The following is an 18,968-nucleotide window of genomic DNA, read 5'->3' as shown; positions in this document are numbered from 1 at the left end:
TGGGCCTTTTTGACCCTCCAGGGCCAGTGTATTTTGCATCATTTATGACCCTTGCTAGTGCCAGTCTGTTATAGAAATGATGACAGTTTGACTTGAAAACCTTGCTTATTATCGCCAGTTATATGTGGCCCCATCTTGAATATTGCCTTATGGGAGAACCTAGTTCAATACAGGTATGGGATCCTTTATCTAGAAATCCATTATCCAGAAAGCTCCAAATTACAGGAAGGCCATCTCCCATATTTTAATCAAATAATTATAATCTTTTTAAAAAAATGTTTTCTTTTTCACTGTAATAATAAAACAGTAGCTCGTACTTGATCCAAACCAAGATGTCATTAATCCTTATTGGATGCACAAAAAAAAATCCTATTGGTTTTAATTAACGTTCAAAACATACTTTTTTACCAAGCTTCAATAAATTATGTAAAAAAAACCCTTATCTGGAAAACCCCAGGTCCAAAGAATTCAGCATAACAGGTCAGATACCTGTAACGACAATAACAGCAAAACTGGTACATTTAAAGCATCTTGAATTACCCTTATTTATGTCAAACACCCAAGGGGTGTCTCTCAAAGACCAAAAACTTACCTAGACTCATGCCCTCCTGTGCCCCTGACTGCTGACATGCCACTGTGTTCTAACCCCTTTCTTTCTCCTTGGAGCCTATCTGGCCTACACTTACTTCTTACCTTATTTATAGTACAGTTGGGTAATAGGGCTCTCATCTGGGCAGTTGTTTAAGGTGTCCCCATCATCATCCAAAAAGACTTGGGCCCCTTTACCCATGCCCTTTTATGGGCTTCCAGGGCATCCCCTTCCTCTTGATTGACAGTGAGGAACACCTACTTTTAGAACCTTCTAGTGAGACATCCTGACCTGTCTTCTAGTGATGCAATACTAATTCCTATGAGTGGTGGAGTAGGTAGAAAATAAAATCTTGTGCTCTACTGAAGAGATATAGTGAGGGATAGTGTCCCTGGTGGTACTCACCAAATAAAGTGGCTCAAGTGGAAGTGAGGTGGCCTGAAGAAGTACCTACTAATACATTGTTTGTTGCTTTAGGAACCACTGGCGCCCATCATTGTTTCAAACACTGTGTGCGTTGTGAGTAACAGTTCAGCCTCTTCTGTTCCACCACCTACAGTAAAGGTCTCACGTGAGAGAGAGGGTCACGAATGTAACAATGTTCTGCCTGAGAGCCACTGGATTTGGGCCAGTACAGCCAAGCAAGGGTTACAGTAGTTATTCCTCTTGCCACGGCTTTCCTAGTTATCAACAACTCTAGTACTAGTCTATTATTAAAAATTGTTTCGACAACTATACAGTTACCCTGTTTGAAGGCAATGTAGTCTTTGCACCATCCTCCTCCCTCCTCTCCAGACCCCTTACCCTAACCCCACTCCTAAACCCATAACTTTAGGGTAAGAATTACGTTAGGGTTGGTGATTCAGGGCATGATTTGAAAGTATTAGGGGTATATTTATCAAAGAGTGAAGTTAGAGATCTCTATAGTCCGCCGAGTGAAATACCGCCTCTCTCCATTCATTTCTATGGGATTTTTAAAGGCGTATTTATCAAAGGGTGAAAGTGAAAATTCACCATTTGATAAATATGCCTTTAAAAATCCCATAGAAATAAATGGAGAGAGGCGGTATTTCACTCGGCGGGCTGTGGAGATCTCTAACTTCACTCTTTGATAAATCTACCCCTATATAGTGCATGGAAATCCCACTAGACAGAAAACAAGGAATACTATGCTGGATATGGAGACCCTCAAGGCCACTATGATCTGAAACTAGGAATACACAGATTCCAGGATTCGGTTCAGGATTCAGCCTTTTTCAGCAGGATTCCGATTTGGCCGAATCCTTATGCCTGGCCAAACTGAATCCACTAATTTGCATATGTAAATTAGGGGGTGGGATGGGAAATCACTTGACTTTTTGTCACAAAACAAGGAAGTAAAAACATTTTCACACCTTTTCTTTACCCGCTCCTAATTTGCAGATGCAAGTTAGGATTTGGATTTGGTTTGGTATTTGGTGGAATCTTTCAAAAAGGGGATTCGGCCGTATCTCAGAAAGTTCATGTCAGCCCCTGCACCAGTGGAGTTTACAGGCCTAGTGATGTAAAAACAGAGGGAGTATTCTCAGTGGTGCCCCCTATTGGCCATGAAATTACATTAACAGAATCATTAACATTGCCTTGTCCTCTCATCCAAGTGGTGCCCAAGCATGGCAGGAATGTTGCTTGAAGGGTGACTTTAAATTATACCCCTGTTTAGGGCTCTACCACTCACAGACACATATTATGGTCAACTATGCTCACCAGCATGATTGGCTAACCCTCTCAGAGTTTATTTAGGGCCTGGAGCTAAAACAATGATAACCAGTCTATTTTTGTAGAAAGCTCAGATAAAATGCACGCAGACCTGAGCAGGCTTAATGCACCAATGCACTGGCTCAGCCTGCAAGGAGCAAAGCATGCGATGTGCAGATGCAAGGGAGCCCTGAGACGAGTCTTAAAATAATAAAGATTATAATATATAAGGCATGCAGAAACAGTTCAGGGAAGCAAAATGCATCTACATGTATATATGTTTGCACAGGTTTGCTTTCCTTACACAGGACAACAAATCTAATGTCAATAGATGAATAATATCACTGTCCCAATTCTTTGCCCCCTCCGTTAAAGCAGAAGTCGCTATAAAAGTGGGGCACATGACGTCACAATGGTGACTAAGAGGTGCGTTTATTGATCTGAAACCAGGAGTCGTTTCCCAGTTCTCAAAAACCAACTGGTTCCCACCTGGTTTGGACTGCACAAACATTTGCATGCTTCCGCTGGAAGGTACTGTGCGCCGAGGCTGCTGGTTACCCAGGCAGATAATAAATGTATTTGCCTTTTAGGGGACTGGAGGGTAAACCCAGAATTGTAGCAGCAAACCGACACCCTGTGCTCTATTTATAGTGCTTGTCCTCATCACCGACACTCACCAGAACCCTACAGATTCATCTACGCTCAGGAAACCACAAGCAGCAGCATTAGAATTAGAGACTATGCGCCTCTCTATGGATGTCTCTCTGTCCCTCTTATAACTGCACATTTCTTTATTGGATCCATCAACCTGACATCCCTGTCTCTGGGCATGCAGCGAAACTAAAGGACAAGGTAAGGCCTCTGTTATATTCTTATAATAATTACTATATATATATATACAGTACTGCTGATGCTGGGCTAAAACTCCCAGGCCCCCCGAATAACCTTTGGCTGTCAGTGTAACGCTGACAGTTGCACATTAACTACATTTATTTGGTATATATGGGATGGTTTCCAATATATCCAAATGAATAATCGCTGATCTCTAATAGTTACATAGTCGTTGCCATTGATAAGAAGGCAAACCAAAATCTCTCCACTTTTCAGTGCCTAAAGCTTAGCAGATCAGTCCTTGGATCACCACTCTAGGGGCTGTCATTGTTACACCTACTGACTTTTCACCCCCTGGGAGACACATACAGGAGGGGCTTTTACTGTATAATAACTATCCCATTAGTAGTAATTCTAGGCACCCCTTATAAAACTAATGTTAAAATATTCCACCTGTAGACTACCGGAAATGATAACCATGTGTCACACAATTGTATCATGGGTTTCTCTAGACAAGTGTTATCTATGAGCAACATTTCAATATAAAAAAGTTAGGGAGCTATACAAGTGTGAAAAAAGTTCCTATGGGTGCACAATAAGGGCTGTGATTGGCTATTGGTAGCCCCTAAGTGGACTGGCAGCCTACAGGAGACTCGGTTTGGCAGTAGAGTTGGTTTTTATACAACCAAAACTTGCCTTCAACCTGGAATTCAAAAATAAGCTCCTGCTTTGAGGCCACTGGGAGCAACATCCAAGGGGTTGGAGAGCAACATGTTGAACAGGAGCCACTGGTTGGGAATCACTGACCTAGACATTAAAGTGCATTTGTGTCTCTACTGGAATAATCTGTGGATTACAATCCAAGCTCATTGCATTTATCAGAGGAGTAAAAAAATACACTCAGAGACTTATTGGCAAAACATTGGCAGCAGCAGTGAATAGCTCATATCATTTGGCAAGTAGGGCTCACTCTTACAACTTGCCTGTATCTGAATTATTCATGAAGAAGGCAAAAATAATTCCTAAAACATATTTTTAAAGATAGAAAGTATAATAAATCAACACAAAAATGGTAAGTAGCCTAAGGTGGGAAGTATAAAAACAGTAGGGTTTGGGAGTGTTAGGTTAGGGAGATGGCGGCAGTAGAGTAAAATGGAGAGAGTAGCTGAATATGGCGGCAGTTGAACTTGCCATACATGGGCCGATATAAGTAGCTGTTTTAGCCCCACTTAGGGCTATTATATGGCTCATGTACGGAGGGCACCCAATGAATGAATATCAAACTGAAAATCATCCAGCTCTCATGTGGACACACGGACAACATCGGGTCCCCCTAGTCTCACAGAATTACCAGATTTTTGGTCCCTGGATGATAACTCCTTAGTTGTGATTTATTGCGAATCCACACAAAATGTTTGGGACATAAAAGGCTGAAAGCCATTATAGTAAGTATTTCAAAGATTGCTGACATTTGTAGATCTAAAACAGACAAAGGACCGTGTCTATATTACACCGATAATGAGGCCTCGCAAAATGTGTTTTGGCTCAACATACAACGGCTCAGCTGTCGATACAATAGAACTTCAGTTCAGTAGAAACAGAAAAAATGTAATCTTGTGTTTGAACTTGAAGGATGTGTGTCTTTCTTCAACACTATATATTACTATACAATGGCCTTCCCATACTAACCAGGATATTTTGGGGGTGACTATCATCATGTGCAATTGTGCCCACCAGCTACAGCCATGGGGAATTGGGAACACCCAAATGGAAAGTGCAGGTTGCCCAAGGCTGTAGCTTCTTCAACCTCAAAGGTTCATTGATTTGGGCAAACAGGGTTGGTTGGGTTTGTTATTTCTGCAAAAACGTAATCTACCTCTATACAGTATATCCCACCATGTACCTGAGCCTCATCTTCATCATCTGCAACACAAATGTCTCGCCTCAAACAGTGTCCTGTGCCTTAAAATCAAGGGTTTGGATGAGGCTGAACAAACGGAAGGTTTCACCATAACCAGAATATACGAAGGTATTTAGCTAAACCCAAATCCAGGATTCTGCACATTATTTATTATAAATGCCCTTTCAAACCAGTTGCAAACTTACAGTAGTAGGAATAGCATGACATGGATTGAGGGCTTTATGTTAACTAAAAAATACATTCATGGGGTAGTTCACCTTTAGGGGCTGATTCACTAAATTCGAGTGAAGGATTCGAAGTAAAAAAACTTCGAATTTCGAAGTTCTTTTGGGCTACTTCGACCATCGAATGGGCTACTTCGACCTTCGACTACGACTTCGAATCGAAGGATTCGAAGTAAAAATTGTTCGACTATTCGACCATTCGATAGTCGAAGTACTGTCTCTTTAAAAAAAACTTCGACCCCCTAGTTCGGCAGATAAAAGCTACCGAAGTCAGTGTTAGCCTATGGGGAAGGTCCCCATAGGCTTGCCTAAGTTTTTTTGATCGAAGGATATTCCTTTGATCGTTGGATTAAAATCCTTCGATTCGAAGGATTTAATCGTTTGATCGAATTTTCTGCGCTAAATCCTTCGACTTCGATATTTGAAGTCGAAGGATTTCAATTCCTATTCAAATATCGAGGGTTAATTAACCCTCGATATTCGACCCATAGTGAATCAGCCCCATAATGTTTAAAATGGTTAACTCTAAGCACCTTTTTAATTGTCCTTCATCATTTATATTTTATAGTTTTTGAAGCATTTGCCTTCTTCTTCTCACTCTTTCCAGATTTCAAATGCTCTGTAAGGCTACAAATGTATTGTTATTGTTACTTTTTATTACTGATCTTTCTATTCAGGCCTTTCCTATTCATATTCCAGTCTCTTATTCAAATCAGTTCATGGTTTTTAGGTTAATTTGGACCCTAGCAACCCGATGGCTGGAATTGCAAATTGGAGAGCTGCTGAATAAAACGCCAAATAACTTGGAAACCACAAATAATAAAAAAAAGAAAAACAATTACAAATTGCCTCACTCTCTTCATCATACTAAAAGTTAATTCAAAGGTGAACGACCCCTTTAAGTTAACGTTTAGTATGCTATAGAATGTCCTATTCCTAGCAATTGCAATTGGTCTTTATTAATTTGTTATCGTTTTTGGTTTATTTGTCTTTCTCGTCTGCATCTTTTCAGCTTTCTAATGGGGGGGCACTGACCCCTGCAGCCAAAAAGCAATTGCTCTATGAGTTTACAATTTAATTATTGCTCATCTTTCTATTCAGTCACTCTCCTATTCATATTCCTGTCTCTCATTTACACCACTGCCTGGTTGCAAAGGTGAAGAAGACCCTAGCAACCAGATAGCTGCTGAAATACCAAACTGGAGTGCTGGTGAATAAAAAGTTAAATTAATCAAAAACCACAAATAATAAAGAATGAAAACCCAAATTTTCTCAGAATATCAATGTCTATACTAAAAATAAATTTTAACAACCCCTTTACGTTCTTTCACCCCTAGGCTGGGCAGTCCCCTTCTTTTACATAATATAAGAATGACGAATGTGTTGGTGGAGGCTAATAATAAACACATTGGGGAGGCTCAAGCCTATAGAATTGCTCTCCACTTGTGTGTCTTTATGGGAAAATAATCTTATATTTGTTTCATTTCTCTCTGAGCAAAGATGTATAGATTACACCTGTCCTTTTGCTTGTATTTGGCCACTGAGCTATAAAGTCAGTTTTGGGGGCCTGTATTGTAAGCTTCTGGCAGTGACTGAAAATTCACTTGGGAAAGGAGCCGTACTCATCCACAGGTCCCATATACCCATCACAAATACGTCTCTGAGAATGGGGATTCTCTAATAGTCTTATACAGAAAGCCAGGGGATGGAATATTTCTATTTTTGACTTGTTTGGTGTGAAACGGGGCTGAAATGTGCAAAGCCACTTGGGCAGATAAACAGTCAGAGATGGGAGATAACAGAGATAACAGAGATAACAGAGATAACAGCCAGCAGGCGAGTTGTGGGGGAACAGAGACAAAGTTGAGAATCAGCAGCAAAATCGTAGGACTTATAGTTAGAAATGTTTATCAGATACCAAAGGAGGATGAGTAAAAGGAAAACACGCCTAGGTGTGCCTCAGTGCTATGGAAAATGTACAATTATTTGTTGTATTTCATTTATTGTGACTTAATTTTATCCAAGCAGCTTTTCTCAGGCAAGGGATTGTTACAAATATGTGTCTGGTGCCCAAAGTGCAGCCAGATATTAATGTCACTTTCTTGTACTAGGGCAGGCAACAGGTTGGATTGTGGGTACAAACAGGTAAAGGTTGCCTATTGAGATTAGATGTTGGGGGTTCATTCAGAAAGTGAGACCTGGTACATAACATGGCCAGAACTAAGTGGACACCCGAAATTATTGGAACTTCAATTGTTGCCAACACTGGTGCCACTAGATCAAGAGTCCCCAACCTTTTTCACCAGTGAAAAAGAGTTGGGGAGCAACACAAGCATGAAAACCGTTCTCTGGTGGTGCTAAATAAGGGTTGTGATTGACTATTGGGAGCCTCTATGTGGAGTGGCAGCTACAGGAGACTCTGTTTTGTAGGACACCTGGTTTTTATACAACCAAAACTTGCCTCTAAGCCTGGAATTCAAAAATAAACATCTGTTCTGAGGCCACTGAGAGCAACATCGAAGGGTTTGGGGAGCAACATGTTGCCCGTGAGCTACTGGTTGGGGATCACTGCTCTAGATTATACATTGTACAATGAAATTCTTGTGGCAACAAGTTTGGTCTGTACAGAATGGCTTTGCTATTCTGGGAGTGGAAAACCCTAATTGGCCAACAGCACAGAGCTGTGTCCTGAACCGAAATTAACCCCTGCGAGCCAGTCCTGATTGCCCAAATTCACTTCTTATGTATGAAGAATGGAAGCCAATCCCACCAACAATGTTCCAATATCTAGTGGGAACCTTTAGGGCAGTGATCCTCAACCAGTGGCTAGTGATCAACATGTTGCTCCCCAACCCCTTGGATGTTGCTCCCAGTGGTCTCAAAGCAGGAGCTTATTTTGAATTCCAGGTTTGGAGGCAAGTTTTGGTTGAATAAAAACCAGATGTACTGCCAAACAGAACCTCCTGTAGCTGTCAGTCCACATAGGGGCTACCAAATAGCCAATTACAGCCCTTATTTATCACCCCCAGGGACATTTTTCATGCTTGTGTTGCTCCCAAACTCTTTTTATATTTGAATGTGATCTACAGGTAAAAAAAAGTTTGGGGACCCCCAGCCAACCAGGTTTCCATACCTTAAGTCTACTAGAAAAATAATTAAAACATAAAATAAACCCAATAGGTAGGTTTTTCCTCCAACAAGGATTAATGCAAGGATCAAGTATAAGCTACTGTTTTATTATCACAGAGAAAAGGAAAATCATTTTGAAAAATGTGAATTATTTAATTAATGCAGTCTATGGGAGATAACCACCATTTTGGGCCTGTCTGGATAATGGGTTTCCGTTAGTGATGTGTTGGCCGACCTGATACTGGCGGGTCGGGTGGGTTCGGGCCAACCTCGCACTCCTCTTCACCGATAGTGGATCCCATACCTGTACAATCGTGTGACAAGCCAAATTAAGTATTAGTTAGTCATAACTCTCTTCTACATTTCTAGTGGTCTCCAGGAAATACGCAATAACCCCTTCCCTTGTCGTAGAAGCCACACTGCAATAACTTTTAAAATCACTTTAAAACCATTGATAACCAACGCGGCACAATATGTTGGCGCTCTAAAAATGCATTTCAATAATAATGTGCAATAGAAACTTACTGGAAAGTTGCTCACGGCGACGCATGCTTTCATTATGCAAAAAACTGTGTTAGGGTGAACTTCCCCTTTAAATCTCCTGTACCAGTACTTTCTAGAAAGGAAGGCCTGATTATAGACAGCACAGCCTGAGTAAGCAGGGACGGGGTTAATTCTTGCACAGTGTATGTGAGGCCCATGGGAGAAGGTGCAGAGGACAATGACAAGAAACTGGCGGATTGGAGCAGAGGTTCAGCAGCTGCCAGTAGGTATGAGCAGGAATGCAGATGAGCATGTGGTCAGCCGAGCTCGGTTCCGTTACAACAGGACAGAAATAGTTCTCTCACTTCCCGTCCAGATCATTCACCAGGAACCTCACACACAAACCACACTGTGGGGGGGGGGGGGAGACAAGCGCAAAACAACTTGTTCTACATCAAAGCCCGGCTAAAAGGGAACAACAACTCAGAATATATTTAACCTTTTATATGTGCAGGGTTCGCCCTCAAAAAAAACAAATATTTAAAGGGATACTGTCATGGGAAAAAAAACATTTTTCAAAATGAATCAGTTAACAGTGCTGCTCCAGCAGAATTCTGCACTGAATCCATTTCTCAAAAGAGCAAACTGATTTTTTTTATATTTAATTTTGAAATCTAACATGGGGCTAGACAAATTGTCAGTTTCCCAGGTGCCCCCAGTCATGTGACTTGCGCTCTGATAAATTTCAATCATTCTTTACTGCTGTACTGCAAGTTGGAGTGATATAACCCAATCCCTTTCCCCCCAGCAGCCAAACAACAGAACAATGGGAAGGTAACCAGATAGCAGCTCCCTAACACAAGATAACAGCTGCCTGGTAGATCTAAGAACAGCACTCAATAGTAAAATCCAGGTCCCACTGAGACACATTCAGTTACATTGAGTAGGAGAAACAACAGCCTGCCAGAAAGCAGTTCCATCCTAAAGTGCAGGCACTTTCTGAAATCATATGACCAGGCAAAATGACCTGAGATGCACCTACACACCAATATTACAACTAAATACACTTGCTGATTCAGGAATGAAATGTTATATTGTAGAGTGAATTATTTGCAGTGTAAACAGTGTCATTTAGAAATAAAAACGACATCATAAAAATCATGACAGAATCCCTTTAAGCAGAGAGGTTGTAGAACTGTTATAGGAATTATGGGTAGTGATGGGCGAATTTATTCACCAGGTACATCCATTTATTTTTTACTCCGGCGCATTTTTGCCGGCGAATGTGCGCCTGTGTCCAAAAAAAACGGAAGCCGGCGTCAAAAACGGATGTCACTAATTATGGGCCCCGGCACATGGGACGTTTTGACGTCTGTGATATATCTGCGCTACGTGGCGTTAAACCGTCTCTAGTTTCCTACCCATCAGCAGAGATGTAAAACATATGCACCACAAAGTAGGCCGTAGTTTCTTTGCAAGGCAATTCCAACTCCTTCTGATACATGAAGCCACACCCATTCCTTTCCACTGGCGATTTATAACCCTGCCGGCAGTAGGGTTGCCACCTTTTTTTGGAAGATAACGGGCAGGGGGCGGGGCGGTGATGTAGTGATTGGCTGATCTCCGTGTCAATCACTTCAATGTTCTGTCCGGATTTCCTATTTTGGAAATCCGAGCAGGAACTCTTCAACTCGGCAGCCCAGTGTCGGACTGGGTGGGCCCTGACCCTCGTGGGCCCCCGCCGGGCCTCTCCATGTATGCCGGCGTTCATACATGCACGCCGAGAGCCGCATTCGCACAGTAGCGCCGAGCTCGGCGCATCGCAGTAGGGGGCTGGGGGGCCAGTCCGACCCTGGGGCAGCCCTTCCAAAAACCGAGCTGTCCGGGTGAAGTCCGGGTGAAACTTGAGACCCATGGCCTCGGTGAGCTCAGCTAAACCATTAAATTGCTCAACCCCAGCAGAACTTTTTATCAAAGTATGTTGTGAATGTGTAACCTGCATTCTGCATTGCATGAACTTTACAGCATACAAGTCCTGTTTGCACATGTCAATGTTACTGATGATGTGTGAGAGGGAAAATGGCCGCCGGGTGAAAGCTGCTATTTGTTTCATGAAAATGTGATGGCGCTGTTAAATGGAGGGGTATATACAGTAAAATGATGTGGCGTAGGTGGGGAAGATGTGCCCAACTTATATACATGGTAGGAAAATGTAGGCTTTACACATCCTTTAAGAGAAGCTTTTATTATTATTATTATTATTATTATTATTATTAACATGCATTTATATTAAACAACAAGTTGGCCTTGGCTGAATGCAAGCTCAGCATATTCACAGACTCTCCAAAAGAAAAACCCACTGCCAAATACAATATATTTGCCAATGGAAAGAATCCCTTAAACATAAATTTCTATAGGGACTACAACTCCCTACTCCTTACTGTGAATGGTGAAATTGTTTGTGCCCCGTGGTCCCATTCACCCATCTGGATACACCCATATTTTTTACTTTGACAGAGGTAGAAGTAACACAGAGAACAGCTATATTTGATAGATTTAATAAGGATGCTTGTGAAGAATCAACAATATCAATATATTTATAGGAAAGTTAAAAACTGATGATGATGATGACGACGATGATGATGATAATGGCTGGGGATCAAAAAATTCTGTGATTAAATTGGGTAAAGGGTACAAAGTAATTCAGTTATACAAAACTGGTTCTAGACCGTTCAGGTCTCCTACTTGAGTGCAAACTCAGGGCTAGTAACAACTTGTAGCCAATCAGAGCCTTAGAACATTAAAGGGGCTCTAAAAGGTAACCAGTCAGAGAACTGAAGCAATCAGTGTTCAGATATCAATTGCAAGCTCCCATAGGAACAACTAATGACATGCAAAGTTTGCACCAGTTCTAGTAACCCATAGCAACTGAGCAAAGTGAAACAAATGAGACATGGGAGTCTAATTTGTGTGCAGATCATTGGTGGCCACTGGGGCTCCGCTGCACCTGTTGTTCCATTGCTGCGTCACTACACGTGTAACAGACATAGAACCTACTGGAGCGGAACAGTAATGAGCAGTTTGGTTCCCACAGGAAGTGCGCCACTAAATGTTTGTCCCTCAATGTACTTACATTACTTTTTATCTCCTGTTTAAAGGAGAACTAACGCCTAACTAAAGAAGTAGCTAAAAATGCTGTACATTATGATTTGGGCTTCTGTAGCAGCCCAAGACAACCACAGCCCTTTAGCAGTAAAGATCTGTGTCTCCAAAGATGCCCCAGTAGCTCCCCATCTTCTTTTCTGCTGATTCACTGCACATGCTCTGTGCTGCTGTCACTTACTGAGCTTAGGGACCCACTCACAATATACAGTACACATAGAATAGAAATGTCACAATATAAGGCTGATTAGTAATTAATACAGATAATTACTACATGGCAGCACAGAAACCAGTGCAATTAGCACCAGAATTTAATAATCAGCAAACCTGTAGCATCAGCTTATATTACAGCCAGGGAAGCTCATTTTCTGCTGGATAATTAGTGACGAGCCCTAAGCTTAGCTTCTCAACAGCCAATCAGAGCCCACTGAGCATGTGAGTGTCACAGATACTTTCCAAGATGGTGACCCCCTGTGACAAGTTTGAAGTCCTGGATCATTGCTGCTATTGACAAGCTGAAACTTTAGCCTCGTGCAATAAATTCACTATATAAAATATGGCATTTTTAGCCATTTTTTCATTTTAGGTTTTAGTTATCCTTTAAAATTTTGTTTGGTTTGGTTAAGGCACCTGCATTTGTAGAATGAAATTCTCAATTATCCTGAATGCTTCTCTGGAACTAACTGAAATACTTGTTTGTGTGCTGTTGGAAAGAGAATGGAAAGAGAGTGGTACAAGTGTATCTATAGCAGGGCAACGTGATGGAACTCTATTCTTGAACATTTGTATGAGGTTAGTAAATGGTGGTATACTTTGTATTAGGAGGAATAGTTAGGGAAGGCGACTCCTTTAGGCAGGAGCTGATATTGTGTGGGCAGGAACAGGACAGATTGGGTGAAGAATCTGTGATTGGATGTAGACAGGAGTGAATCAGGGTGAAGAGTCAAGATGGTGCAGTAGTAGAACCAGATCAGGACAAGGACAAAGACTCTGGGACAAAGTGGGACAGTGCGGGTGTAGAACCAGGTCAGGATGGGGGTGACAAGGAGGACTGGAGCAGGAGCAGGACAGACAGGAACAGAGCTAGGACAGGACCAGGTGCAAGAAGAAGATGAACAGAGAACAAGAAAGGAACTAGGCAAAAAGCAGCCAGAGGCCAAAGTAGGGAACGAGAGCCAGGGACTCAGTGCTGAAGTTGTGAGCAGGTGATCTGTAACATTCTATGGCAGAAGTCAAAAAAGTCGACCACTTCTAGAAATAAAGTTCTGTTTATTTTCCATTATGCAATTCCAATTCAAATAACCGAATATCCAGGGCATTCCAGTACATGGCCAATATTTTCCAGAAGCCTAGCCGTCACTCACAGGACCTTGTTCTGGTATTACCTTTTAATATCAATGGGCAACTCCCGTTCCACCGCCCTCAATGGGATCTCTATATCGCCATCGGCCCTCAGCAACCTGACGCTTCTCACAGGGTCCCCTTGCTATTCCGGACAGGAATTTCCACAATGGCCACGGTCCCATATCCCTCTCTCTTAACTATCCTGTTCACTGTGTCCCTGACTGGTAAAGTATCTACTGGAAGGATAGTTCCCCGTAGCTCCTGGTTGGGGCTCTTAACTGCCCTTGATACCTGTACCTAACTAGCTTGTACACCTAGTACCCACTATTACATTGCTCTCATAACATTACAATTTTCAACATTCAAAAGCCCAAATGCACACGTAACACATTTACATTCTCATAAACTGCACTTTTCCACATTACAAAATCGTTACCCATCTTACAGTAAGTAAGGCCAATGTTCAGGCACAGCCTGCAAGCAGGGCTGGACTTATATGGGGCAGTGTCAGCCCTGATTGGCTGACCCCAACCCACTAATAAGGATGCTGGGGTGAAATAGCTTAGCCCAGGCCCAGATGACAAGGGAATGAAAAAATTGCCCGGGGGTTAGGGTGAGCAACCAACAAGTCCTAGGCTACTTACTAACAGGCTGCTGACTGATAAAAGCATCTAAAACAAACAAATCAACACAAAAAGGATAAGAATTTATTATTTTAAAGTAAGGTTTGGTTGCTATTGTGCTTAAAACAAGTTTGCCACAAACTGCTTCACTTTGCAGTTATTTTCCCCCCAGTTTGAGATGGATGGGGTTTGATTAGTTGCACCTGAACAGACAGTGTAAATAGAACTCCTGGGACTCCAGTGGAGCTTGCTCTAGTGTTTAGTTGCTCTTAAGTGTTTGCTCTTTAAGTGAGTGCTCTATAAGTGGAGTTACAAAGTGAGTGCTCTATAAGTGGAGTTACAAAGTGAGTGCTCTATAAGTGGAGTTACAAAGTGAGTGCTCTATAAGTGGAGTTACAAACAAAGGAGTTTCAAACTAAAGGAAGTTCAATCTAAATCAAACGTTTGTTCTAATCTCTAATTGGATTGTAATAGTTGAGGATTCAATTATTAGGAAAGTGGATATGGTAATTTGGTGTCCGGATCACTAAAACCTAACAGTTTGCTGTCTTCCTGGTGCCAGGGTTCGGCATGTGGTTGATCGGATAGACAAATTATTGGGTGGGGCTGGGCATGACGCAACTATCTTAGTACATATCGGTACTAATGACAAAATAAATGTTAGATGGAAGACCTTAAAGAGTGATTTCAGGGATCTAGGTTCTGAGATTAAGGGAAGGTCTTCCAATGTCATTTTTTCAGAAATTTTGCAAGTGCCACGTGCAAGTTTAGGAAGACAGCGGGAGTTTAGGGAGATAAATGCGTGGCTCAAGTCTTGAGGGGCTGATTCACTAAGGGTTGAATTTTCAAAGGGGTTAATTAACCCTCGATATTCGACTATCGAAGTCGAAGGATTTAGCTCAAATTCTGCGATCGTACGATTGAAGGATTATTCCTTCGATCGAACGATTAAATCCTTCGAATCGAACGTTTCGAAGGATTTTAATCCAACGATCGAAGGAATATCCTTCGATCAAAAAAACTTAGGAAAGCCTATGGGGACCTTCCCCATAGGCTAACATTGAGTTCAGTAGCTTTTAGCTGCCGAAGTAGGGGGTCAAAGTTTTTTTTAAAGAGACATAACTTAGACTATCGAATGGTCGAATAGTCGAACGATTTTTAGTTAGAATCCTTCGATTCGAAGTCGTAGTCGTAGTCGAAGTTCGAAGTAGCCCATTCGATGGTCGAAGTAGCCCAAAAAATACTTCGAAATTCGAAGTTTTTTACTTCGAATCCTTCACTCGAATTTAGTGAATCGGCCCCTTGGTGTAGGAAGGAAGGGTTTGGGTTCCTAGAGCACTGGGCTGAGGTACAACTAGGGTTGCTTCCTGGCCGGTAAAAATGATGTCTGATCCCAATGTTATTAATAGGGAAAAAAGGTTAATAAATAGGAAGGTCAGTATTTTTTTCCAGAAAAGGTGGCAACCCTAAGTATAACCTATACAGTCTTGACGGTTTGCACCTCAATGGAAGGGGGTCCACTGTGCTAGGGGAAAGAATGGCTAAGAGGTTGGAGGAGTGTTTAAACTAGGCAAGGGGGGGGGGTGAGATAAAGAACTATGGGGAAGCTAGGGGACAGGCTGGGAATTGTATATCTGAACTTGTACTGGCGGAGCACAGGCTGCACATGTCTGATGCAGGAGCCGCTAGGGTTACTGGGAAGCTTTCCCTTGATTTATTATAGACTGGGGCTGCTTGTGAGTCTGTTACACACTATTGTTAGCGCTTCTAGTTGCACTAATTAAGGGAGGCAGGTTGCTGAGAGGTAGCGCACAGGCTCTGCAGGAGGCGTGCCCTTGTATTGGAGGCTTGTAGCGGAGCTTTTTCTCCCAGTGCGGCCGCCAGACCCAATGGCATTTGTTGGAGCGGTGGAGGTGGGCGTGGGCAGCCGCACCGCTTTTTCTACGGCGACTCACTGTGATCGCGCATACTGTACCAAATGATTTGTTACCTTCTGGGTAGCCTGGCAAGGTATGGGTGCAAAATGAAGATGCCACACTTGATGTATTTATAATGAGCAAATACAAAGAATATCAGCAAAGGACAAAGTAATACAGTTATTAACCATTTATTAACCCCTGTGGTGCAGCTCATATAACTGTGAGTTCAGGCTGATTGTTATATACTTTCGCTGAATAAGCGGCGGTTGACCCCGCTGCCCACTAGACCACCAGGGTAAGTCCTGGCAGTTATTAATAGGGAAAAAAGATAAAAATATAGGAAGGCCAGTTTTTTTTTCTGAAAAGGTGGCAACCCTTTAAAGGACCGATATCAGCAGCTTTAATCTGCCCGTGTATGGCCACCTTTACACAGTCACATGGCATCAGCAGAGTCGGCAGCTTATTGGCCCGTGTGTGGGGCCATCCAACGGGCTTCCCCGATCGATATCTGGCCGAAAGTCGGGCAGATGCCAATCGGGCAGGTTAAAAAATCCCGTTGAATTTTCGTTGATGTGGTCCTGCCATCCAACCGCCCATTTGGCCTCCCTAGGGCCCCGTGATTGGATCAGCCCGATATCGCCCACATCAATGTGGGCATATCGGGGAGAGATCTCCTCGTTTGGCAACGATTGGGTCTCCCAATGGCCGGCCACCTTTACTGTTTCCCCATTGCCCAATACTGCCCTCTGCAGGCTGGAGGTGAGTTTTGCATTGTCCTCATTTGCCTATTACAATACCATCATCTAAGTCCCTATTGGATATTCTCTCCCCTTTACTGAAAAAAGCTAATTTCAACTAATTTATAATCTATCACCATAAATTGCTAAAGGACTCTGTTTTCCCAAAGGTTTTTTTGATTGAGTTTTTCTATAAAACATGCACACATTTCAACAGCTATTTTAAAACAGATTAATAAACAACAATAAAGCTTTAAGCTTAATATGGTAGAAGACAAAGTGACAAAGTGAATTGAGTTCAGTACAACTGTGTACTATTCAAATCATTAATAGATAGAATTACAAGGATACATAACATGGCTCAGTGAATGTTGAAAGCGTAGCCAATAGTCTGCAAAGTATATAAGAAGAAAGCAAATACTGTACAATAAACATTGGGTTTCAACCATTATAGATTAAGCTAAATCTGTTACAAACTGAGAGTTCGGAACTTAAAACTAGAGCTGATTTGGTCCCAGAAGACCAACCAAGTTTCCATAAAAAAAATGCTTTAAATGGAGTTCTGCTGTTTTAACCCTTATTGCTTAAGGTCCTACTAATGAAAGAACCTTGGGAAGGTTGTTGGAACTGGCTTTTGCCATGGAAAACAGACATGTAGATAAAAAAACCAAAGGACTTTTATTTGTCACAGTGTTGCACAGGGGTAAAAGTAATACAGGCTCTTATTAATAAAAAAGTTTACAAATATCTCAGTTCAGAGCTGTCACAAATCACGGGGTCCCGCACAACAACATTTTAATGCCCAGGGGGCAAGTTTTGGGGGTCATGGTCCCCTACAAGTTAAAGAAAAAAACATTGGTGGCCACACACTCCCTAAAAGAAAAAATTGGTGCCAGGGCCCCTAAAATTTATTTTTAAAAAAATCATTAGTGGCCAGGGCCCCTAGAAGTTATTTAAAAAAAATGTTCGTGGCTATGGCCCCTACAAGTTATTTAAAAAAAAAACATGTGGCCAGGGACCCTACAAGTTATAAGAAAAAAGAACACTGCACTTACTTTAGCCAGGGAGCTCAGGTACATGTATCTTCAGTTTCCTTATTTCTTATTCGCCAGCGTAGTTTAAGTCCCGGTAAAGGCACATGGTAATTCGATAAACTGGAAGGGAGGGTCAAACTTCACCCATCCAGTCTCCATGCCGCTTTACCAGGACTTACACTTCACTGGCAAATCAGAGCACAACCAGCAAGTTGCAGGCTCCGGAGCTCAAGCCCACCCTGCCTTCCGAAGTCTACAGCTCACTTCCTCGTGAGGCAACTTTGGAAAACGAAGTGCCATCCTGCTGGCAATTTTCATTCTAGCCGGCGGGAAGGCAGGGGAGGCAGTTGGGGAGATTAGTCGCCCCGAAGAAGACGAGATTTGTCCCCGGGCGACTAATCACCCTGATTTGCAGCTAGTGATGGTCGAATTTGTCCCGTTTCGCTAAAAAATTTGCGAATTTCCCAAAAAATTCGCAAAACGGCGGAAAATTGCGAAAAATCGTGAAATAGGAAATTTCCCGAAAAAATCATGAAATTCTAACGTTTTCACTCAAAAATAGTGAAATTCGAAGGTTTTCACTAAAAAATAGTGAAATTTGAAGGATTTCACTCAAAATTCGTGAAATTTGAAGGATTTCACTCAAAATTCGTGAAATTTGAAGGTTTTCACAAAAAAATCTTGAACATCAGACATTTTCACGATTCGAAACGCTGGAATTCGCCGCGAATTCGTGCCAGGCGAATTTATTCGCCCATCTCTAATTGCAGCGTGTGTCGCTGCCCTAACTCCCCACAACATCCGGGCCCGGGACAGCAGCACCCCTTTTCACTGGCATCGTGGGGATACCCACAGGCTGTTGGTTTGCAGCAGAAACATTTGTTTCTTCTATATGTTCATGCGTAGATGATATTGTTTGTTTGGAACTTTAACACAATAAAGTTCAATGGCAACTTCACAGGCGCGTGGTCTAGAAACAGGCAAGAGCCGGCCCATGCCCCCCCCCCATGTGGCATTAAAGTTTTTTTTTAAAAATGTACCTACTTGCTAACTTGTTGATTTCTGTATTGTTTTTTTTTTTGTAGAATGGGGGTGACTGGCAGCAAAAAGCCGCAACAGAATAAAGGAAATAACCAATTTAATAGTTTGGCTCCACCCATTCAGAACTACAGACATTCCCTACCACCCCCTGTAAGTATGGATGGGAGAGAAGGTTTCAAGGGCAAGTAATGGTCTGG

General features: G+C 42.1%; 2 protein-coding genes across 2 annotated transcripts in view; one reads left to right on the top strand and one right to left on the bottom strand.

Moving 5' to 3' along the window:
• fam167a.L (family with sequence similarity 167 member A L homeolog) overlaps positions 1–9,257 on the bottom strand; it is a 76,560-nt gene extending 67,303 nt beyond the window's left edge. Inside the window, exon 1 of the mRNA XM_041563604.1 lies at positions 8,954–9,257. The gene's annotated coding sequence lies outside the window, so the exon portion shown is untranslated. The remainder of the gene's footprint in view (positions 1–8,953) is intronic.
• Positions 2,798–18,968, top strand: part of blk.L (BLK proto-oncogene, Src family tyrosine kinase L homeolog) — a 30,666-nt gene continuing 14,495 nt past the window's right edge. Inside the window, exons 1-2 of the mRNA XM_018264103.2 lie at positions 2,798–3,175; positions 18,816–18,921. Of these exons, the coding sequence (XP_018119592.2) occupies positions 18,817–18,921 (105 nt within the window). The 5' untranslated portion in view covers positions 2,798–3,175; position 18,816. The remainder of the gene's footprint in view (positions 3,176–18,815; positions 18,922–18,968) is intronic.

Source organism: Xenopus laevis, chromosome 5L (assembly GCF_017654675.1).
Source record: "Xenopus laevis strain J_2021 chromosome 5L, Xenopus_laevis_v10.1, whole genome shotgun sequence".
Classification (NCBI taxonomy): Eukaryota; Metazoa; Chordata; class Amphibia; order Anura; family Pipidae; genus Xenopus; species Xenopus laevis.
This window is presented reverse-complemented; position numbering and strand designations above follow the sequence as displayed.